At 34.1% G+C, this 17,229-nt stretch overlaps 1 protein-coding gene across 7 annotated transcripts in view; it reads left to right on the forward strand.

Moving 5' to 3' along the window:
• Rnf13 (ring finger protein 13) overlaps positions 1 to 17,229 on the forward strand; it is a 151,892-nt gene that overhangs the window by 62,764 nt on the left and 71,899 nt on the right. For all 7 annotated transcript variants that reach the window (XM_021253014.2, XM_004834440.3, XM_087186333.1 and 4 more), the window contains one exon: positions 386 to 511. In XM_021253014.2, the coding sequence (XP_021108673.1) occupies positions 386 to 511 (126 nt within the window). The remainder of the gene's footprint in view (positions 1 to 385; positions 512 to 17,229) is intronic.

The following is a 17,229-nucleotide window of genomic DNA, read 5'->3' on the forward strand; positions in this document are numbered from 1 at the left end:
AGAAAAGGATTGGGGCTCTAGCTCAGTGTGAAGGCCCTGTGTTCAGTCTCCTGTGCTGTGGAAAAAAAGATTTTCTTGGTTTAGGAATGTCAATCATTGTGGAGAAATACATCACAATGTTAATAGTGGTTGTCTTTTTGCATGATTTTCCCATGTGTGATTAAAAAGAAAAACAAACATTAATATTAAAACAACTTATTTTAAAGAACTGAATGCTTATGAAATCAAATACTACTTTAGAAGTTCTGAGATTGTGAACAATTATAACTGCCAGATAATGCATCTAGCATAATGTGAAACACATAAAGCAAAGATGTATACAGTAGTAAATTGATTGATTCATTAAGTGAACAGAGTGATAACTTCATTACTAATTCTTTTTCAGGGTTTTTTGATTAATTCAAAACCAGAGAATGCTTGTGAACCCATAGTGCCTCCACCAGTAAAAGACAATTCATCTGGCACTTTCATCGTGTTAATTAGAAGACTTGATTGTAATTTTGATATAAAGGTACTACTTTTTTTATTTTTAAAATTATTTGTTTAATTTTAATTTTCCTTTGTTTCAGAAAAGATTTAAGGTAGTGTACAGAATTATTCAGGTGAAAAATGAAAAAAATGAGAAAGCGATGGTGAAGGCAGAAAAGATAGGAGCAAGTTTACTTAAGTCTTACACATTTGCTGTTTGCTACACATTTACTTTAAACTACTAAAGTATCCAGTATAAAGAGAATCAGAACCATCACTTTTATGATTTTTCCTAAGAGTAAAATAAACAAGTTGGGAGTAGGATATAAATCATCACTATTGATTCTAAGAATTTTCAGGTATTTGTTGGGTAAGATGCCCAACTTGATGAAAATTTACATAATCTAATCTAGGAATGGAAGCTTCAATGGTCAGTTTTATTTTAATGCCTTAACCTTTCCAGTCCCAATACAACAACTAATCCTTACCTATATCTATGCTGACATTGTAATCTCTCTTTTGTAATATGTTTATTTTGTCACTGCATCGAGTTTTGTCTTCCTGAAGTGGGCTAAACTGCCATTTCAAATAGTAAGCAAAGTTCACCAAGCCAGATGTGGTGGTGCATGCCTGTAATTCCAGGGTGGGAACTCAGGAAGTGAGGCAGGAGGATTGCGGTGAGTTCAAGGTCAGACTGAACTATGTAGTGAGACTCTGTCTTAAACAGTGATAACAACAAAGTTCTCATAGAATCTCCCTTACTGTTATTAATAGGAAAATTTCTTAGGCCAATTATGTCAAGTAGAGTTTGAATAAAGAAAAATCAATACAAAGTAAAACAAAAATGATTTGTGGATCAGGCATCTCCTAGGACCAGAGCTGATTCTGAGCACTCTACTCAACGACATACCAACATGATCAATTAGCATTTATAGAAAAATGCAAGTAAGGGATAGACAAAAACTTCATTAGATATAGTCAGTCAACCGGGCAGTTGCTTATAGCTTAGTTAATGGGTTACAGGGCCTCCTGCCATTCTCAAAAGCTCAGTACTGTGTGTAAACTGCAGATTAGTTGGTCTTTTGGGCCCAGTGCAAGAGCTTAGTTGAAATCAATTACAGTTTTATTTAACTCTGTTTATTATCAGTGCTACTCTAAAGGGATGGTTTTTACAAATCTGCTTTTGGGCTGGTCTTGGCAGAAGAGCCACACTGGGTCTTGCATAGAACAAGCTTTGATGGTACTTTTTGTAGACTACCTCAGTGCAGTGTCTGACACATATCTGTCAGAGTAGACATGGGATATTATGTCATGTACTTTCCATAGCTTGATCATAGTTGATTACTCTCTTCAATAGGAAAGGTTGCCCTCATTCTTGCTGTGCGTGAATTTGTCTTTGTTACTTTCATTACATGGAATAAATGATACTTCCACAATAAACTCATTAAAAAAATAGTGAATGTTAAGGGGTTTGAAACTGTAGAGCACTGTGAATGATAATATCATTACTGTGGTATACTAATCCCAAATCTAAACTCTCAATAACCTTTAAATGGGAAATAGAGTTTGAAATAAAATTTAGTTAAGATTTCCTGCTCCTTAGAGTTGTTTATATAGTTTGAATTAAACTTCTATATTTGATCCAGAACTGAACTATAATGATTACAGGTTATTCCAACCGAAATAAAATATTATCCTAATATTTCATTAATTTCTTACTGCTAAGAAATTTAAAATATAGTAATTCTTTTGATTCTGAGATTTATTTCTCTATTATGCTGTGTAATTTCTGGCTCAATATAGTATTTGGTCACAAGAGATTAGATACTTGGTTGTTACTTGGTTGTTATTGTTGGGGACCAGCCACAATATACATAGATTGGTGGGGGTCCTGCAGTTCAGGCCCTGGTGTTAACTTGTCTCAGGAACAGAGAAGTACACAAAAGACCACATACTTCCTGGCTATGTGAGAAAGCCAAAATCATAGCTCCTGAGGCAAGATAACATCTACTGAGGACAATATAAAATTCAGGGGGGAAGGACCTTAACTTGTTCCCTTTGAGATGCTAAACTTGCTCCCTGTTTTACTACCCTAATCTTATTGCAGTTGCTGTTCTTGGTAGAGTATACTACCCTGTCCCCTGTGCTTCTTGCTGGCTAAATAAAAGTGGGCCCACCGTGGAGTCATTGAGCCTGTTCAGTAGAGGCAGATTCCTCCCAGTCCCCCTTGCATCTTGAATATTGTTTCTGTCTCTTTTATTCATTATCTTTCTCCCTACAGGTATTTGGGGGGTTTGATCAGCTCCTTACAGTTATAACTTTGCTTTTTATGTGAGGACAGAAGGTGGTTCTCTTTGAAAGTTAGGGAAATAACTGTTATTAAATATTTATTCATTTAGCAGTATTAGGATTGAACCTAGAGCCTTTCCACTGAACTACATGCCCAGTCCTTTTTGAAAATTTTGGGACAGGGTTTCATTAAATTACTAAGTTGTCCAGGCTGGGCTTGAATTTACAGTCCTCCTGCTTTAGCCTCCTAGAGTGATGGGATTACAGGTGTGTAAGACCATACCCAGCTCATTGAATATTTATTTTTGAGGATGAACACACAGGAATGAATAGGTAGGCTTGATCTTTCCTATGTTTTTAGTGTGTCATAATCATAAGTCTGAGGACTTCTAATGGAGTTTTTTAAAATTTAACCATTACCGTACCTCATGTCTTTCCATGTCCTGCCTTAAATTTCATGCTACAGCCACATCATCTACTTGAAGTATGCCAGGTTGCTGGGCTATGCTGACTATTCCTTTGTGCCTTTACATTATTTTCTCTGTCCAAGATAATTTTTACCAGCCATTTATCTGATTGCTTCATTATTTACATGCTGCCTGAACATATCTGCAGCTCTGAAGCCTTTACTTTTCTCTCCTCCCCCTCTTTGGTAGAGTGAATTATTTCATCAACACAGCACACTTTCACTTTGCATATAATTCCTTCATTGGTCTTTATCACTTTGTTATTTTATTATATATTTAACTTATTTGTGAGCATATGGTATTTAGAGTTCAAGTCTTAATAACATTTATATATCCATTTTGTCTCATAGTATATAAGGGGTGATCAATAAAGGTTTATTAATCTATATAAGAGTAAGCTTTCTGCTTATGTGCATTATGTATAAAAATCAAATAACAGTAAGGAATCTAGATATAATATACTCCACTGTAAAGAACAAATAACAAAGTTAAAAAACATACAACAGATTACAATTTTATCCATTAAGACTGTGCCTGTACAGTGAATAGTCTTTTTGTTTGTTTTTGTTTTTATCAGCACTGGAGATTAAACCCAGGGCCTCATGTAGGCCAGGCAAGCACTTTTAACACTGAGTTACATCCCCAGCCTCACAGTGAAGTTTAATTGGAAATTTTTTAACATTTTCCTTTCTTACTTGAGAATGGCCTGATTTAAACTTGTTTACATGTGTTTTTTTGAAGGAAAACATTTATTGGTACATTTTAGATATACATAATGATATTTTTTGTTTCTTGTTTTGTTTTGTTTTTTTGAGACAGAGTCTACAGTCTGGACTCCAGGTTTGCCTAGAACTCATTGTGTACTCCAGGCTGGGCTCAAACTTGTGATTCTCCTGCCTCAAACACCTGAGTAGGGCTATTTCAGGCATGCACCACCGTACCAGGCTCACCTGTACATATTTTTAAAGAATACATAATGCACATAAGCAGAAAGCTTACTCTTACATAGTTTAATAAACCTTTATTGAAGCATTTTTATGCACAGTGATTCTAATGAAGGTCTGGAAATAGACTGCATACATTAGCGTTCCATATTTACAATTTATTAGCAATGTGATCTGGGACAAGCTATGTTAATTCTGTGTGCTCAGTTTCTTTATCTGTAAAACAAGAATTACAGTATTCTCTACATCATAGGATTCTTTTTATTTTTCATTTTATTGGTACATTTTAGGTATACAATATAATGACATTCATCATTGGAAATTTGCACCTTTACATAAACTCTCTTGGTTCTTATTTTTTCCCCATTCCCCTGCCCTCCCTTCAACCCCTCCATCCCTCCCTATTTACAAAGACTTTGTTTCCATTTTTTCATTTTCTCATATTAATTCCATTCCCTTCTTTCTTTTTCCCTACCCCTCCCACTTCCCCTTTGCCCTTTTTCTTCCTATTTCACATTATCTATTATACCTTTTAGTCCTTATTTACACTTTCAGTTTCTTACACTAGAGAAACTATTCAGTATTTACACATACATCATAAGATTCTTGTGAGGAACAAATAAAATAATAATAATTATAGGCCTGTGCCACCATGCCCAGCAACTATAATCTTTAGTTAAAAATCTTTGCATTTTCCAAGCTTCCTAATTAATTATTCCATACATTTTAATATTAGGTATATTATAGAATCTAATAATTTGCAATGTATATACAATACTTTTTCAGAATTACAAATAATTATAACTTTGTAGATAACTCATAGTGGTTCATGAAGATATCTCTATAGTTTTGTATGAATATGTGACCTAAACAAATAGAAAATGACGTATTTGCTTATTCCTTATGTAGCTCATTAGAATTGAGTACCGAGGAAAGCTTAATTCAGCACTGTACGTAATGCTACTATTGATAATAGTTGCAGTGTTATTTTTTTGTGCTTTCTCTTATACAAAGAAACAACTAAATTATTTTACACAAACAAGAACTGGCTGTTTCTTTCAAAGTTTTCCCTGGAAAAAGGTACCCTTTGCACTATAGACAGTAAACAGAAAAGAAGGAATAAAAATTAGTCAAAATTTTTTGGATGATTAATGGTGTTGTCTATTTCAGAATTTACCTTTTGCTTTTCTTTAGATATTTTTCAAAGATAAATATACTGGAATTTAAGAAACCTGATTTTTCTTACTTCTTCCTTAAAAGTTAATGATGGAGTAAAATTTGTTTGCTTCTATAAGGGAAATGGTAGATTTTCTCTATACAAACACTCAAGTGGTTTGACTCAAAGATAGCCATTAAGACAGCACAAATGCAATTAGCAATTCTTGGAGGTTAGAGAATTGCATCGCAATAAAGAGAGCATTGTTAAAACTTTTTCTCTCTTGTTGAGAGAAACACATTTGAATCTTTTAATCTATCTTGCCCTGAAAATATGTGGAAAAACTTATATTCATATTCAGCCTTTAGATATGTAGAATATTCAGAAGGGCTTTTACTAACACTGACAAAAATTGTGTCCTCTGAAAATTTAAGCTTTTAGAGGAAAAGCAAAACAATGCTATTTTGTTTGTCTTTATACAGTGCTGTTCTTTACTGTGACAGAAACGTAATTGTTTAGAAATGTTAGTTTTTGGTGAGGGTGAGCATTTGAGGTTAAAAAACATTGTTGGATCTTTGATAATACATTAAAGCAATGTTAAATCTTTAAATTAGAAATATGACTGTGAGGAATTATGAGGAAGAGATCTAAAATGAAGTATCTTCTATTTGAAACAGTTCCTGATTTCCTCTAACACAGAATTGATTACTTCTTTTGTATGCTGTGTACTTATTTAATTCCATGTTGGTCTCTGTAATCTCTGTAAGAGAAAAGATACTGTTATAGATTGTATAGCTCTAGTAATACATATATGCAGATCAAAGGATTTTCAACATAATTTTAGTACATTAGGAAATAATATCATTGGAATCTTTCATTAACTTTATGTTCATTTTATTTAAGGTCCTTTGAAGTATTTCTAAATCTATGTGTTAATTATCCCATTTTTCTCAGGGTCCAAATATTTCATAAGAATTGAAAAAATTTCCACAAACATGTTGTAGATTATTTTTGTGTGTGAAATTTAATATTCCAAACTAGTCCTCCAGTTTTTCTTTGTAAGCATGCCTTTCATTGTCCCCTCTCAGGCCTCAAGGCAAAGACATTAGTGGACATTCTAAAACCATGCACTCTACTTCCATTTCAGTATTACTAAGCAAGTATATGTCACTTCAGTAGAAATTACAGTGGACCCTTGACTTACGAACTTGGTCAGTTTCTGAGGACTGGTTGTAACTCAAGATAGTTGTAAGTCAATACAGCTGATATCTGGATGTTTACCTGGGTATGCACTATAGGTAATAGGCAGATGAACCTTCCATTAACCTAATTGACTCGTTCATATGTCAGGCTGGTTATAACTTGAGGGTCTTCTGTAAACTAAATTACTATCTCAAGTCATTTAATATCATTATTTAATATTTCCTACTCTCTTCTGAATATTCCTACAAAGTGATTTATAATCTTTGCTATTAATCTATTTCAGAATTATGTTTTTTAAATGTAGTAAAAGAAATGTGTTCAAGGGCCGGGGATTTAGCTCAGTGGCACCACGTCTGCCTTGCAAGTGCAAGGTCCTGAGATTGATCCCTGGTCCCGGGAAAAAAAAAATGTGCTCAAGAATTCTCAAAAGATGGAAGCTGGGCATATTGGCACTTGCCTGTAATCCCAGTGCTCTGGGAGACTGAGATAGGAGGTTTGCAAGTTCAAGCCTATCTTGGACAGTTTAGTAATTTAGTGAGCTCTTGTCTCAGAAAGTACAAAAAAGAATGAGAATGGAAGCTCGATGCGAAGGCCCTGTGTTTACTCCTTAGTACCATGTGCACATGTGTGTGCATCCCCCCCACACCCCAGAATTCCCAAAGGATGGAAACATTTCTACCCATATAGGGTTCATTCAAACAGCTTTGTGTACTAGTTCATTCATTTAGTTATCAGAGTACATTTTCTGGAGGGAATCTATGGAGGTCTATATAAATGTAAGTTGGAAGCTGGTTGCAGTGGGGCACACCTGTAATTCCAGCACTCTGGAGACAAGGCAGGAGGATTGAAGTTTGAGCCCAGCCTGAGCAATATAGTGACTTAGCAAAACCGTGTCTCAAAAAGGGGGAAGTTGGGATCGTTGTTCAGTGCAAAGACTGGATTCAATCCCCAGAACTGGGGGCAGGGCGATTAAGTTGGACAGTAAAGTGAAGTTCCATCATCTGATACTGCTAAAACTGCCAAAATCCAGCATATAGCTAGATGATTAGAAGAGGCTAGGCTCCAAAACTACCCAGTATCTGTATTATTCCATGTTTTTGTTGTTTCCACTGGTTATCTTTCTGAGTTCTGAAACATACTATTCAAAAAAGTATACAAAAGTATATACTGTATATTCAATTTAAAGAATAATAAAATGAATATCTGCATATTACTACTCAGTTTGAGAGATTTGTTAGTTTCTAATATGTAAACCTGTCCCCCACCCCATGGTATTAGAGATTAAAGCCAGGGCCTTGCACTGTGCTACATCTCCAGCCCTTTTTTTTATTTTAGTTGCTAAATTGCCCAGGCTGGAGTTGAACTTGAGATTTTTCTGCCTCAGGCTCCCGTAGTGCTGGAATTACAGGCATGGTAGCCCATACCTGTAATTATTTTAATCAGACTTCATTAGACATTGTTATCAAGTAATTCCTTTAGCTTTAGATCTTTTAGATATTATTAGATCTACCGATCATGTTAAACTACTATCAATATTTGATTTTCATAATGAAAGGGCTTTCTATTTGAACTACTTCTGTATTGATTTCAAATGCTTTAAATAAAGTGATGTTACATTTACTATACAGTAATTACAGTGATTGCATATTAAAACTACTCAATGTAGTTATTAAAACTACCTTGCGATGGGAAGATTCTTTGCTGAGGCCAGATCAAACTCTAGCAAGTACTGTGTATTTTATGTTTCTTTACTGTGGATTCTTTCTTTTTCTCCAGAATTCTGTTTTCTTTCTCATTTACTTGATTATAGCTTAAAATCTGTAGGTATCTCTTTTCTAACTTAAGCTTCTTGGGAATATTGGTTACATTTTGTGCAGTTCTGTGTATTGAGTTTTAAGTTCAGTGCCTAGAACACCAGGAAAAGTGAACCAGCGGTAGAGGAGACGTGTACTACTTAGATCTGTCGCTGGGTGGCTCTGAGCATTAAAATTCTCATCATCGCTGCTCCATTACAGTTATTTTTCAAGTGCAATTTGAGTTGCTGTCATCGCTGGAATTTCATAGTAGGCAGATAGCGAGTACAAAGAGTTACCCTTTTGTTGCACACAAAGTTCTTCCGAAAGCTTATTTTCAGTGTGAGTGGGTTGAAATGGAGACTTACAGTGTTAGGTTGAGAAATAAGATTTGACTAGAATATGAATTCTGTCAGTATCCAAAAATACACATACTTTGATCAGAGCCTTCACTTTAATATATACTTTAGTATACATAGATTAAAACAGAATATTTTACAAATATTCTTTTTAGACTTAATTGACATTCTAATATTTAGGCATCTTATTAGAGTCACTAATAATAACTGGTGAACTTCATTACAAAGTGCATTTTTTTTCCTATTTAGAGCATCTTTACCTTTACTTCAGGATAAACAGGTATCAGAAATAGATGCATATACAGATTATTCAGGTTTTCTTAGTGTTACCAGCAAAAAAGTTTTATGAACCTAATTTTTCTTTAAGTAGAATAATTCTTATCAGGTTTAGTCCTTTGTTTTTGTACTGCAAAACAGAACGTGGCTGTAATGATTGTAGTCTACCAGTTATTAAGCATAGTGAGAAACAGGAAGTAATATGTGACACTTAACATTAAGGACACAAAGGCAGTGACAGCCTATTGAAACATGTTCATGATGATTGAGTAACTGGAAAAGGTCATTTCATATTTGGTGCCCTCTGCTTGAGAAAGCTAGGAAAATGCAAAATGTATTAATAATGTTTTTTCCACAAGGACTGAAGTAAAACTGTTAAGGTATTTTTTTTAAAGGGGAACTAATAAAGAAATTTTGTTTTGTGGCTTACATCTTTCTGCATAGGGCTGGATAAACATTTAACTTAATTTCAGGTTAATTTAAACAATTCTTTATGTGAGAAATATTTTCCTGGGATTGAGATATATACCAATAAGCAACATTGTTTCTTTCCTTAGGGAGCGTAAGGTCTGACATTCAGGATGCTTAAAATATTACTTTATTAGTTTTCTTTTATTTTTCAAAATAGAATAGTAGTTTTTCTAGTAATTAATGTTTTATAAAAAAGTATAAAAGAAACAATCTCATTAACTTTAAAGTACTCTTTTAAAATCTGAATTATCACAAATTAATTTTTTCCTATTGTGGTTTCCACTTAACGGTAAGTCCAGCAGGATTTTATCTTTTTGAGAACATTGTGAAATTAATTTATATTATTTCATTCATGAACTATGCCTATTGAAAATTATTCTGTTTAAAGTTAATTATGTGAAGCTGACCTAATTGAAATGTATCAGGTTGTCAAAGGTACTTGCTAGATATTAAAAAATAATGCCCTTAAAACAAAAATTTGTGGTTTAATTTATAAGGATAGAAACATAGGTATCCTACTGAAATTAATCCATTACTTTTTTGTTTTAAATTATTTTAAAATCCCATATTTTGTCTCTACTACAGCAACATTCTCTTACGTGTCCACAACTGCTACTAAGGAAATTTAATATTGATAACTATTTTTACATAATGATTTTAGCACATTTAAACTTTCTAATTGTCTCCAAAATACTCCTTCCTTACAGATGTTTTTTTAAACCATTTCAATATTGAAACATGAAATACACATTGAATTTAGTTGTCATGTCTCTTTTACTCTGCTCTTGATCCTTTCTCTCCCCTTTTATACTTTTGTGTTTATGTTTAGTAATTTCTGTTGTTTTGTCTTTAGAGTAACTGATTTTTTCTTCTACAATGTCTCTTTTAAGCTCATCCAGTAAACTTGTCATATTGTAATAGTTTTTATAGAACTTTCATTATCTATTCATATATGTTTATCTCCCATTTCTCTGAGCATTAATGTTTATAATTTCCTTCCGTTCTTTGAAGGATTTATAATTTGATATATTCATATATTATGATTACAAATTATACTTTATCATAGCTGCTTTAAAGTCCTTGTCTACAATTCCATATCTATGCCATTTCTGTTTAAAGTTGTTTGTTTGTTTTGTTTTTTGGTTCCGGAAATCGAACTCGGGTCCTTGTGCTTGCAAGGTAGGCGGCAGAACCACTGAGCTAAATCCCCGGCTCTATGGCATTTCTGGATTGTTTTTGTTGACTGATTTTTTTCTTCTGATTATGGGTCACATTTTCCTACATCTTTGTAATTTTCTAGTAAATTTTGATTGGTTGCTGGATATTATGTTGTTCTAAGTCTGTGTTTTGTTGTCTTTAAAGAGCACTACATTTTGTTTTGGCTGACAGTGAAGTTACAGGTGAGCTGAGTATCTTTTGAGGCTTGTTTTAGAAGTTTATTTAGTTGATCGAGAGTAGTCTTCATTCGAGGAATATCACTGTAGCTACTCTCCTGATCTGTGATCTTTCCAGTGTGTCCTCTGAATGCTGTGAATGTTGAAGGAAGTTTCTCTCTTTGGCTGGTGAAGACTTTAACTTTTCTTGACTGAGTTCTAGGAGTTGTTTATTTTAATCCCCCAATAACTTTCTTCCCCTGGTGGCATTGTTTGTCCAGCCTCACAGAATCTCATTGTATGCATGCATGTCTTTGTATTTAGCCAAAGACTCGGGGACTCTATCCAGATTTCTGAAGTAACGTTTCAGCATTTTATCCTCCTCTGTGGTACTTAAGCTATTCTGAAAATTCAAATTTAAGCCACCTGAGCTTTCCTGAATTCATTGCCTTTGTATATGTGCTGCTGAAGCAAGCACATGAACTCATTGCCTTTGTGTAAACTGTTGTGCTCAGTCTTGCTCTGCTGGGCTGTGATCCAGTCAAAAAAGACAATTTTGGAGATCACCTTGTTTTCATTATTTCAGGGAGCCTAGTCTTGTGCTGATTGTTCAGTCTTTAAAAACAGTTTCATTAAATTTGTCCAGTTTTCTAGTTGTTTATAAAGGGAAGAGAAATCTGTATCAATTGCTGGGTCATGATCTAATGCAAAAGTTTCCCCACTCTTTGTCTTTTAGGACATTGATATTTTGGAAGAATCCAGGCCAATTATTGTTTTATAAAATGTCCCCTTGTATTTATCTGATTTTTTTTCTCCATATTACATTCAAGTTAAACACTTTTTCCAGGAATGTTAAGTTTATTCCTAGATACTGTTTTTGTGGCTATATATATGGGATCTTTTCTCTAATTTTATTTTGGATTGTTCATTGCTAGGATGTAGAAAAGCAATTGATTTTTGTACATTGTCCTTGTGTGTTGCCACATTGCTGAACTTATTTTAGTTTATATGTAGATTCTTTAAGATACTGTATAGAAAAGATGGTGTCATTTGCCCACAGAGATAATTTTATCTTTCAACCTAAATACCTTCTATTTCATTTTCTTGCCTAATTTTCCTAGCTAGAAGCTTTATTCAATATTGAATAGGAATGTGAAAGTGACTTCCTTGTCTTTTTGATTTTTTTTTTTTTTTTTTGAGATAGGGTCTGACTGTGTAGATCAGGTTGGCCTTGAACTCTCTGTGTAGCCTGGGCTGGCCTCAAATTTGGAGCAATCCTCTTGCCTCAGCCTCCTGTGTGCTGGGATCACAGGCCTGTGCCACCATGTCTGACTCTAATTTTGAAGAGACGTATTCAATCTTTTACCCTCAAGTATGGTATTAGTTGGGGATGTTTTTGTGATGCTCTTTATCATTTTGAGGAACCCTCCTTTGGTTTCTAGGGCTTTTTTGTGTTTTTTTTTTTAAATCATGAAAGGATATTGATTTTCTCAGATGTACAATGTTAGCTGCATTCTGTGAGGATTTTTTTTTTTTTCCTGTTACTGAGAATCAGACCCAGGAACTCTCTACCACTGAGCTACAGGCCTAGTCCCTTTAATTTTTTAAATTTAAGACAGGGTCTCATTAAGTTACCTGGTTGGGACTCAAACTTGCAGTGCTCCTCCCTCAGCTTGCATTAAGGCATTATTATAGGTATGTGCCGCCACAGTCAGCTATCCTGTAAGCTTTTGTCTTCATCTCAAAGTATTCAAAATTTCTTTGTGCTTTTTTAAAAATCATTTGTTATTTAGGAATGTGTTGCTTAATTTTAACATACTTGTGAAGGTCTCAGTGATGTTGATTTTAATTTCATTCCATTATACTTGAGAAATATACTTTGTGTGATTTTAATACTTTTAAAATTTTAAAGTATTGTTTTATGGCCCCAATGTGTTTCATCTTAAAGAATGTGCACTTAAGAAGAATGTTTATTTTGCTGTTGTTTGGTGGAATGTTCTATAGATGTCTGTTATGTGTAAATGATTTACATGTGGCTCAAATAATCCTGTTTCAGTATCGATCTTCTGATGAGTTGTTCCATTTTTGAGAATGGAGCATTGTAGTTTCCAGCTATTATTGTTGAATTGTGCATTTCTCCCTTTAATTCCCTGTTTCTGCTTCAGGTATTTTAGAGGTGTATCATTAGGTGTATATAGTTCCTATGTCTCTTTGTCTTATTACTAAGTCTTTGTCTTAAAGTTCATTGTTGTAATATTTGTGCGGTGTATTTTTTTTTTCTTTTACTTTCAGCCTATTTGTGTCTTTGAATTGGGTAAGATCACTTACAGACAACATGTATAGATCATTCTGCCAGTTTTTGGCTTTTGATTGAGATGCTTAATCTATTCACATTCAATGTAGTTTCAAGATAAGTTCTCTGTGTTGTTTTCTATGTATTTTATGTTAATTTTTTTTGTTGTTATTGTTCTTTTGAGACAAGGTCTTGCTATGTAGTTCAGGCTGGCCTTGAATTCACTGTGTAGCCCAGGTTGGCTTCAATTTGTGGCTATCTTCCTGTCTCAGCCTCCCAAGTACTGAGATTACAGGCATGTGCCACCACACCCGGCTTACTTTTTATTTTCTTTATTTCTGCCTTCTTATGTGTTAAGTAGGTATTTTCTAGCATACCTTTAAACTTTATTTGTTTCTTCTAGTATGTTTGTAAGTTATTTTCAGAACGGTTCCCCTGGGTATTATAATTCTCATTTTTATTTGAACAATGTAAGTAGGCTTAATACTAATTCAATTTAAATAATACACAAAAACTTTATTCCAATACACTGAATGCACTTTCTCTTTGGTTGTTCTGTTATTTTCTGTAAAATGCATCTTTAAATGTTATAAGCCAATCAACACATTATTATTTTATGTGAGTGTTTTTTGAATCAGATAGAAGAAAAGAGTTATAAGCCAAAATGTCTTTATACTGTTTTCATAATAACTATGTAGTTATATTTACTAATGTTTGTTTCTGTTGATTCAGATTATTTTCTCCCCTCCATTCATTTCATCCTCTAATATTACTTGTAGGGCCATTGACAAATTCGGTCTCTCTTTTTTTTATCCACCAGTGCCTTAATTTCACCTGCATTCTTTGAAGGAATGTCTAATTGGATATGGAATTCCAGACAATTATTTCTTCTACTAGTTTTTTTGTAGATTCATCTAAGTAGATGATGATGTCAGCTCACAAATTCTGTTTTACTTCTGTGTTATTTTATCTGTGTGCTTGTGCACACTTCCCTTCCCTCCCTCTGTCCTTCCTCACACACCTTATTGCATTGGCCGAGTGATGAATACAGTGTTAAATAGAGGCAGTGAGAGTGAATATACCATGTTGTAATTATGAAGAAGATAACAGTCAGTCTTTTACTAGCAAATAGAAACTTATCTGTAGGATATTTTGTAGATAACAGTATTAATGGAAAATATTTTAGAATAGCAATTTAAGATATGAACCTGATTTCATACTTGGCCAGGAAAGTAGATATGGAGCAAAAATACTTTAGTCACTGAAGGCATCCTATGTCTAAATTCAAGTTTAAGAAAATTTAGTCATTCTCTTAGTGATGTTTAAGATTCAAAATACATCTTAAGATAGTTGTATTTTTAAAATTTATACTTAAGCCAAAGTACAGTAGGTGAATTTCCCTAATACTTATTATTTTTTTCTACTTCTATTTTTGTTACTTGTTTTAATAAAGAAAATTAAAACTTATAACTAAAATTTTAACTAATATTTTAGCTTTGTTAAAAAAAATTTCAGCAACAATGAAAACTAATCACAATGACCATAACTGTAATTAACACTTATTTGGTGTGTGCCAGGCACTAAGTGCTACTTTAAGTACTTTATGTGCATTAAATTACTTAATCCTAAGAACAACCTTTAAATTGAGTATATTATACTAATTTTATAGAAGATTTTTTGCCTAAGTTTATAACAAAAGCAAGATTGTTTTGAACATCTTTTAATATATCATGTGTCTTTTTCTTGCTCCCTTCTCTGCATATGAAAAATTTCTTCCACCTGTTTCCACTGTTAAGCCTTATTTCCTCACTATGTTGAGGTATAATTTAAGTCTCATAAAATATGCCATAAGTATTTTACCCCACGGCTTTTTCATCCTCTAAGTTTCTACAAACTCTATCCCAATATTTTAACAACTTTCTTCTTGATATGTACAGTTTTGTTTATAAGTTTATTTTTTCCAAAGGATTTTAGGATTAATATTATCTGAGTCTTAATGCTTTCTTAATTTTACTTTTCAGACATTTGTAAAATACTGACTAAGACTATGTATCCTCAAAAATAAGACCTAACTGGAAAATAAATAATCAGCTTTGAAAATTAGAGATCAAAAGTGCCAGCTCTAATCACCTTCCCCTACCTGCCATTACAGAGTGGCCAGGGAGCAAGAGAGTAGTGAGGTATAATCTTCTGCAGGACACTGGGCATCACCATGGTAACCACCAGCACCTGTTTTCCAGTTAGGTCTTATTTGGGAGAAACATGGGATCAGTAATCCTGGATCTCATCCTGCTCCTTTGGGAAACGCTGTTGTGTTAGCTTTTCACCACTATTACAAATACCCGAGATAATTAGCTTATTAACAGAAAAGGTTTATTTTTACTCACTGTTTCAAAGACTTCCGTCCATGGTCTTTTAGCCCCTTTTCTTCTGAGCCAGTGCTGAAGAAGTAAATCATGGCAGGGATGTTTGGTGGCGCAAGCTCATGGTGGCTGGGAAACAGAGAGGAAGAGGAAGAGGAAGAGACCAGTGTCCCCAGACCTCTTTTGAGGGCACCTCCCACCCCAGCAACCTAAGACCTCCCTCTAGGCCCCACTTCTTATTCAAGTTTCTGCCACCTTCTAATAGTGCCAAACTAAGAAACAAGTGTTTATTTAATACATGGGCCTTTGAGGGACGTTCCAATCATAGCACCAGTGCTTCTCTGCTTAACCAGGTAGTCTTCAAACCTCAGTTCTGCCTAAGTGTGACTTTAGGCACACTTGTTTTTAAACAAGTGTGAAAAGAAAATCCACATTGTAGAGTTATATTGAATATTGGAGTATAAGTGTCTATTAGATGGAGGGTTTTGTTACATAGCTTTTGTTTCAGGAGCTTTGTTATATTATGTTTTATCAATGGTTTCTGATGGCCATAGTGGCACACACCTGTAATCCCAGCACTTGGGAGGGTGAGGCAGAAGTATTGCAGTGAGTTTGAGGCCAGCCTGGCTACATAGGGAGTTCAGAGCCAGCCTGAACTGCAAAGTGAGGCCCTGTCTCAAAAAAACCAACCAATATATATCATATACAGATACAATTTCCCAATGATGAATGTGATCACAATGTATACCTAAATTGTATCAATAAACCTAATGAATAATAATAATAATAATAATAAACAACCAAACCAAACAACCAAACAAGAAAATAGTTTCTCCAACTCCTCATGTTGACGTGTTTTTTAATAGATCTTTGTTCATCCTGGGTGTGGTGGCATGTGTAAACCCAGCACTCTGGGAGGCTGAAGCAGGAGAATCACAAGTTCAAAACCAGCCTGGGCAACTTTGTGACTTAGCAAGACCCTGTTTCAAAAAATAAAAACAAACAAAAAACAGGCTGGGGATATAGCTCAGTGTGAAGGCTGTGGGTTTGATTCCCAGTAACCCCCACCCCAAATCTCTGTTTATGATCATCTTGCTAGCAAAGTTTCTTCTTTCTTCTTATAAAGTGTGTTTTGTTAGTGTCAGTATTATGAATTTGTTCAGACTAGAAATAAGATGAACTGTTGTGTCATTGTGCCTTTCAGAACCTGTCTTATTGACTCTTCTGTTAGCAGCCACTATTTACTGACAGACTGGCTGCTTATAATAACAAGCTAACCATTCCCTATTTCTTAAAAGTCTTGGTTAGATGCCACCTGGTCTTCATAATTCAGTTGCATCTGATTTGCCGATTAGATGTAAAATATTCAGCACATTTAGTATAATTTGAACTAATAGCTCTGATCAGTCTCCTTAAAAAGACAGATTGGCAATACATTTCAGAAGGCTTTTTAATGCAGTTTTCAGTTTTGATGGCTGTTTTGGATTTAGGTTTTTGTTCACAGTGCATGCTTTTTATTCATGAATCTTTGAGTTCTTTGCATCTCTCTGACACCATGTATTTGAGGTTGCATTCTATGAATGTGAATCCTTGCACATGATTACTAGATGATTTAGGTTTTATTTCTGCCTCATGTGTTCTTAAAAATACCAGCTGCTGCTTAGTTGAAAATGTAATTTAATTTGACTGACACATGAGTTTTATAGTTCTTAAACATGAATATCCTTTCCTTGTTTGTATTCATAAGACTATTGGTCCATATGTTAATGTGTTC

Source organism: Heterocephalus glaber, unplaced genomic scaffold (genome assembly GCF_053883595.1).
Source record: "Heterocephalus glaber isolate CG9 unplaced genomic scaffold, H.glaber_assembly_v1.0 deba00001504, whole genome shotgun sequence".
NCBI lineage: Eukaryota > Metazoa > Chordata > Mammalia > Rodentia > Bathyergidae > Heterocephalus > Heterocephalus glaber.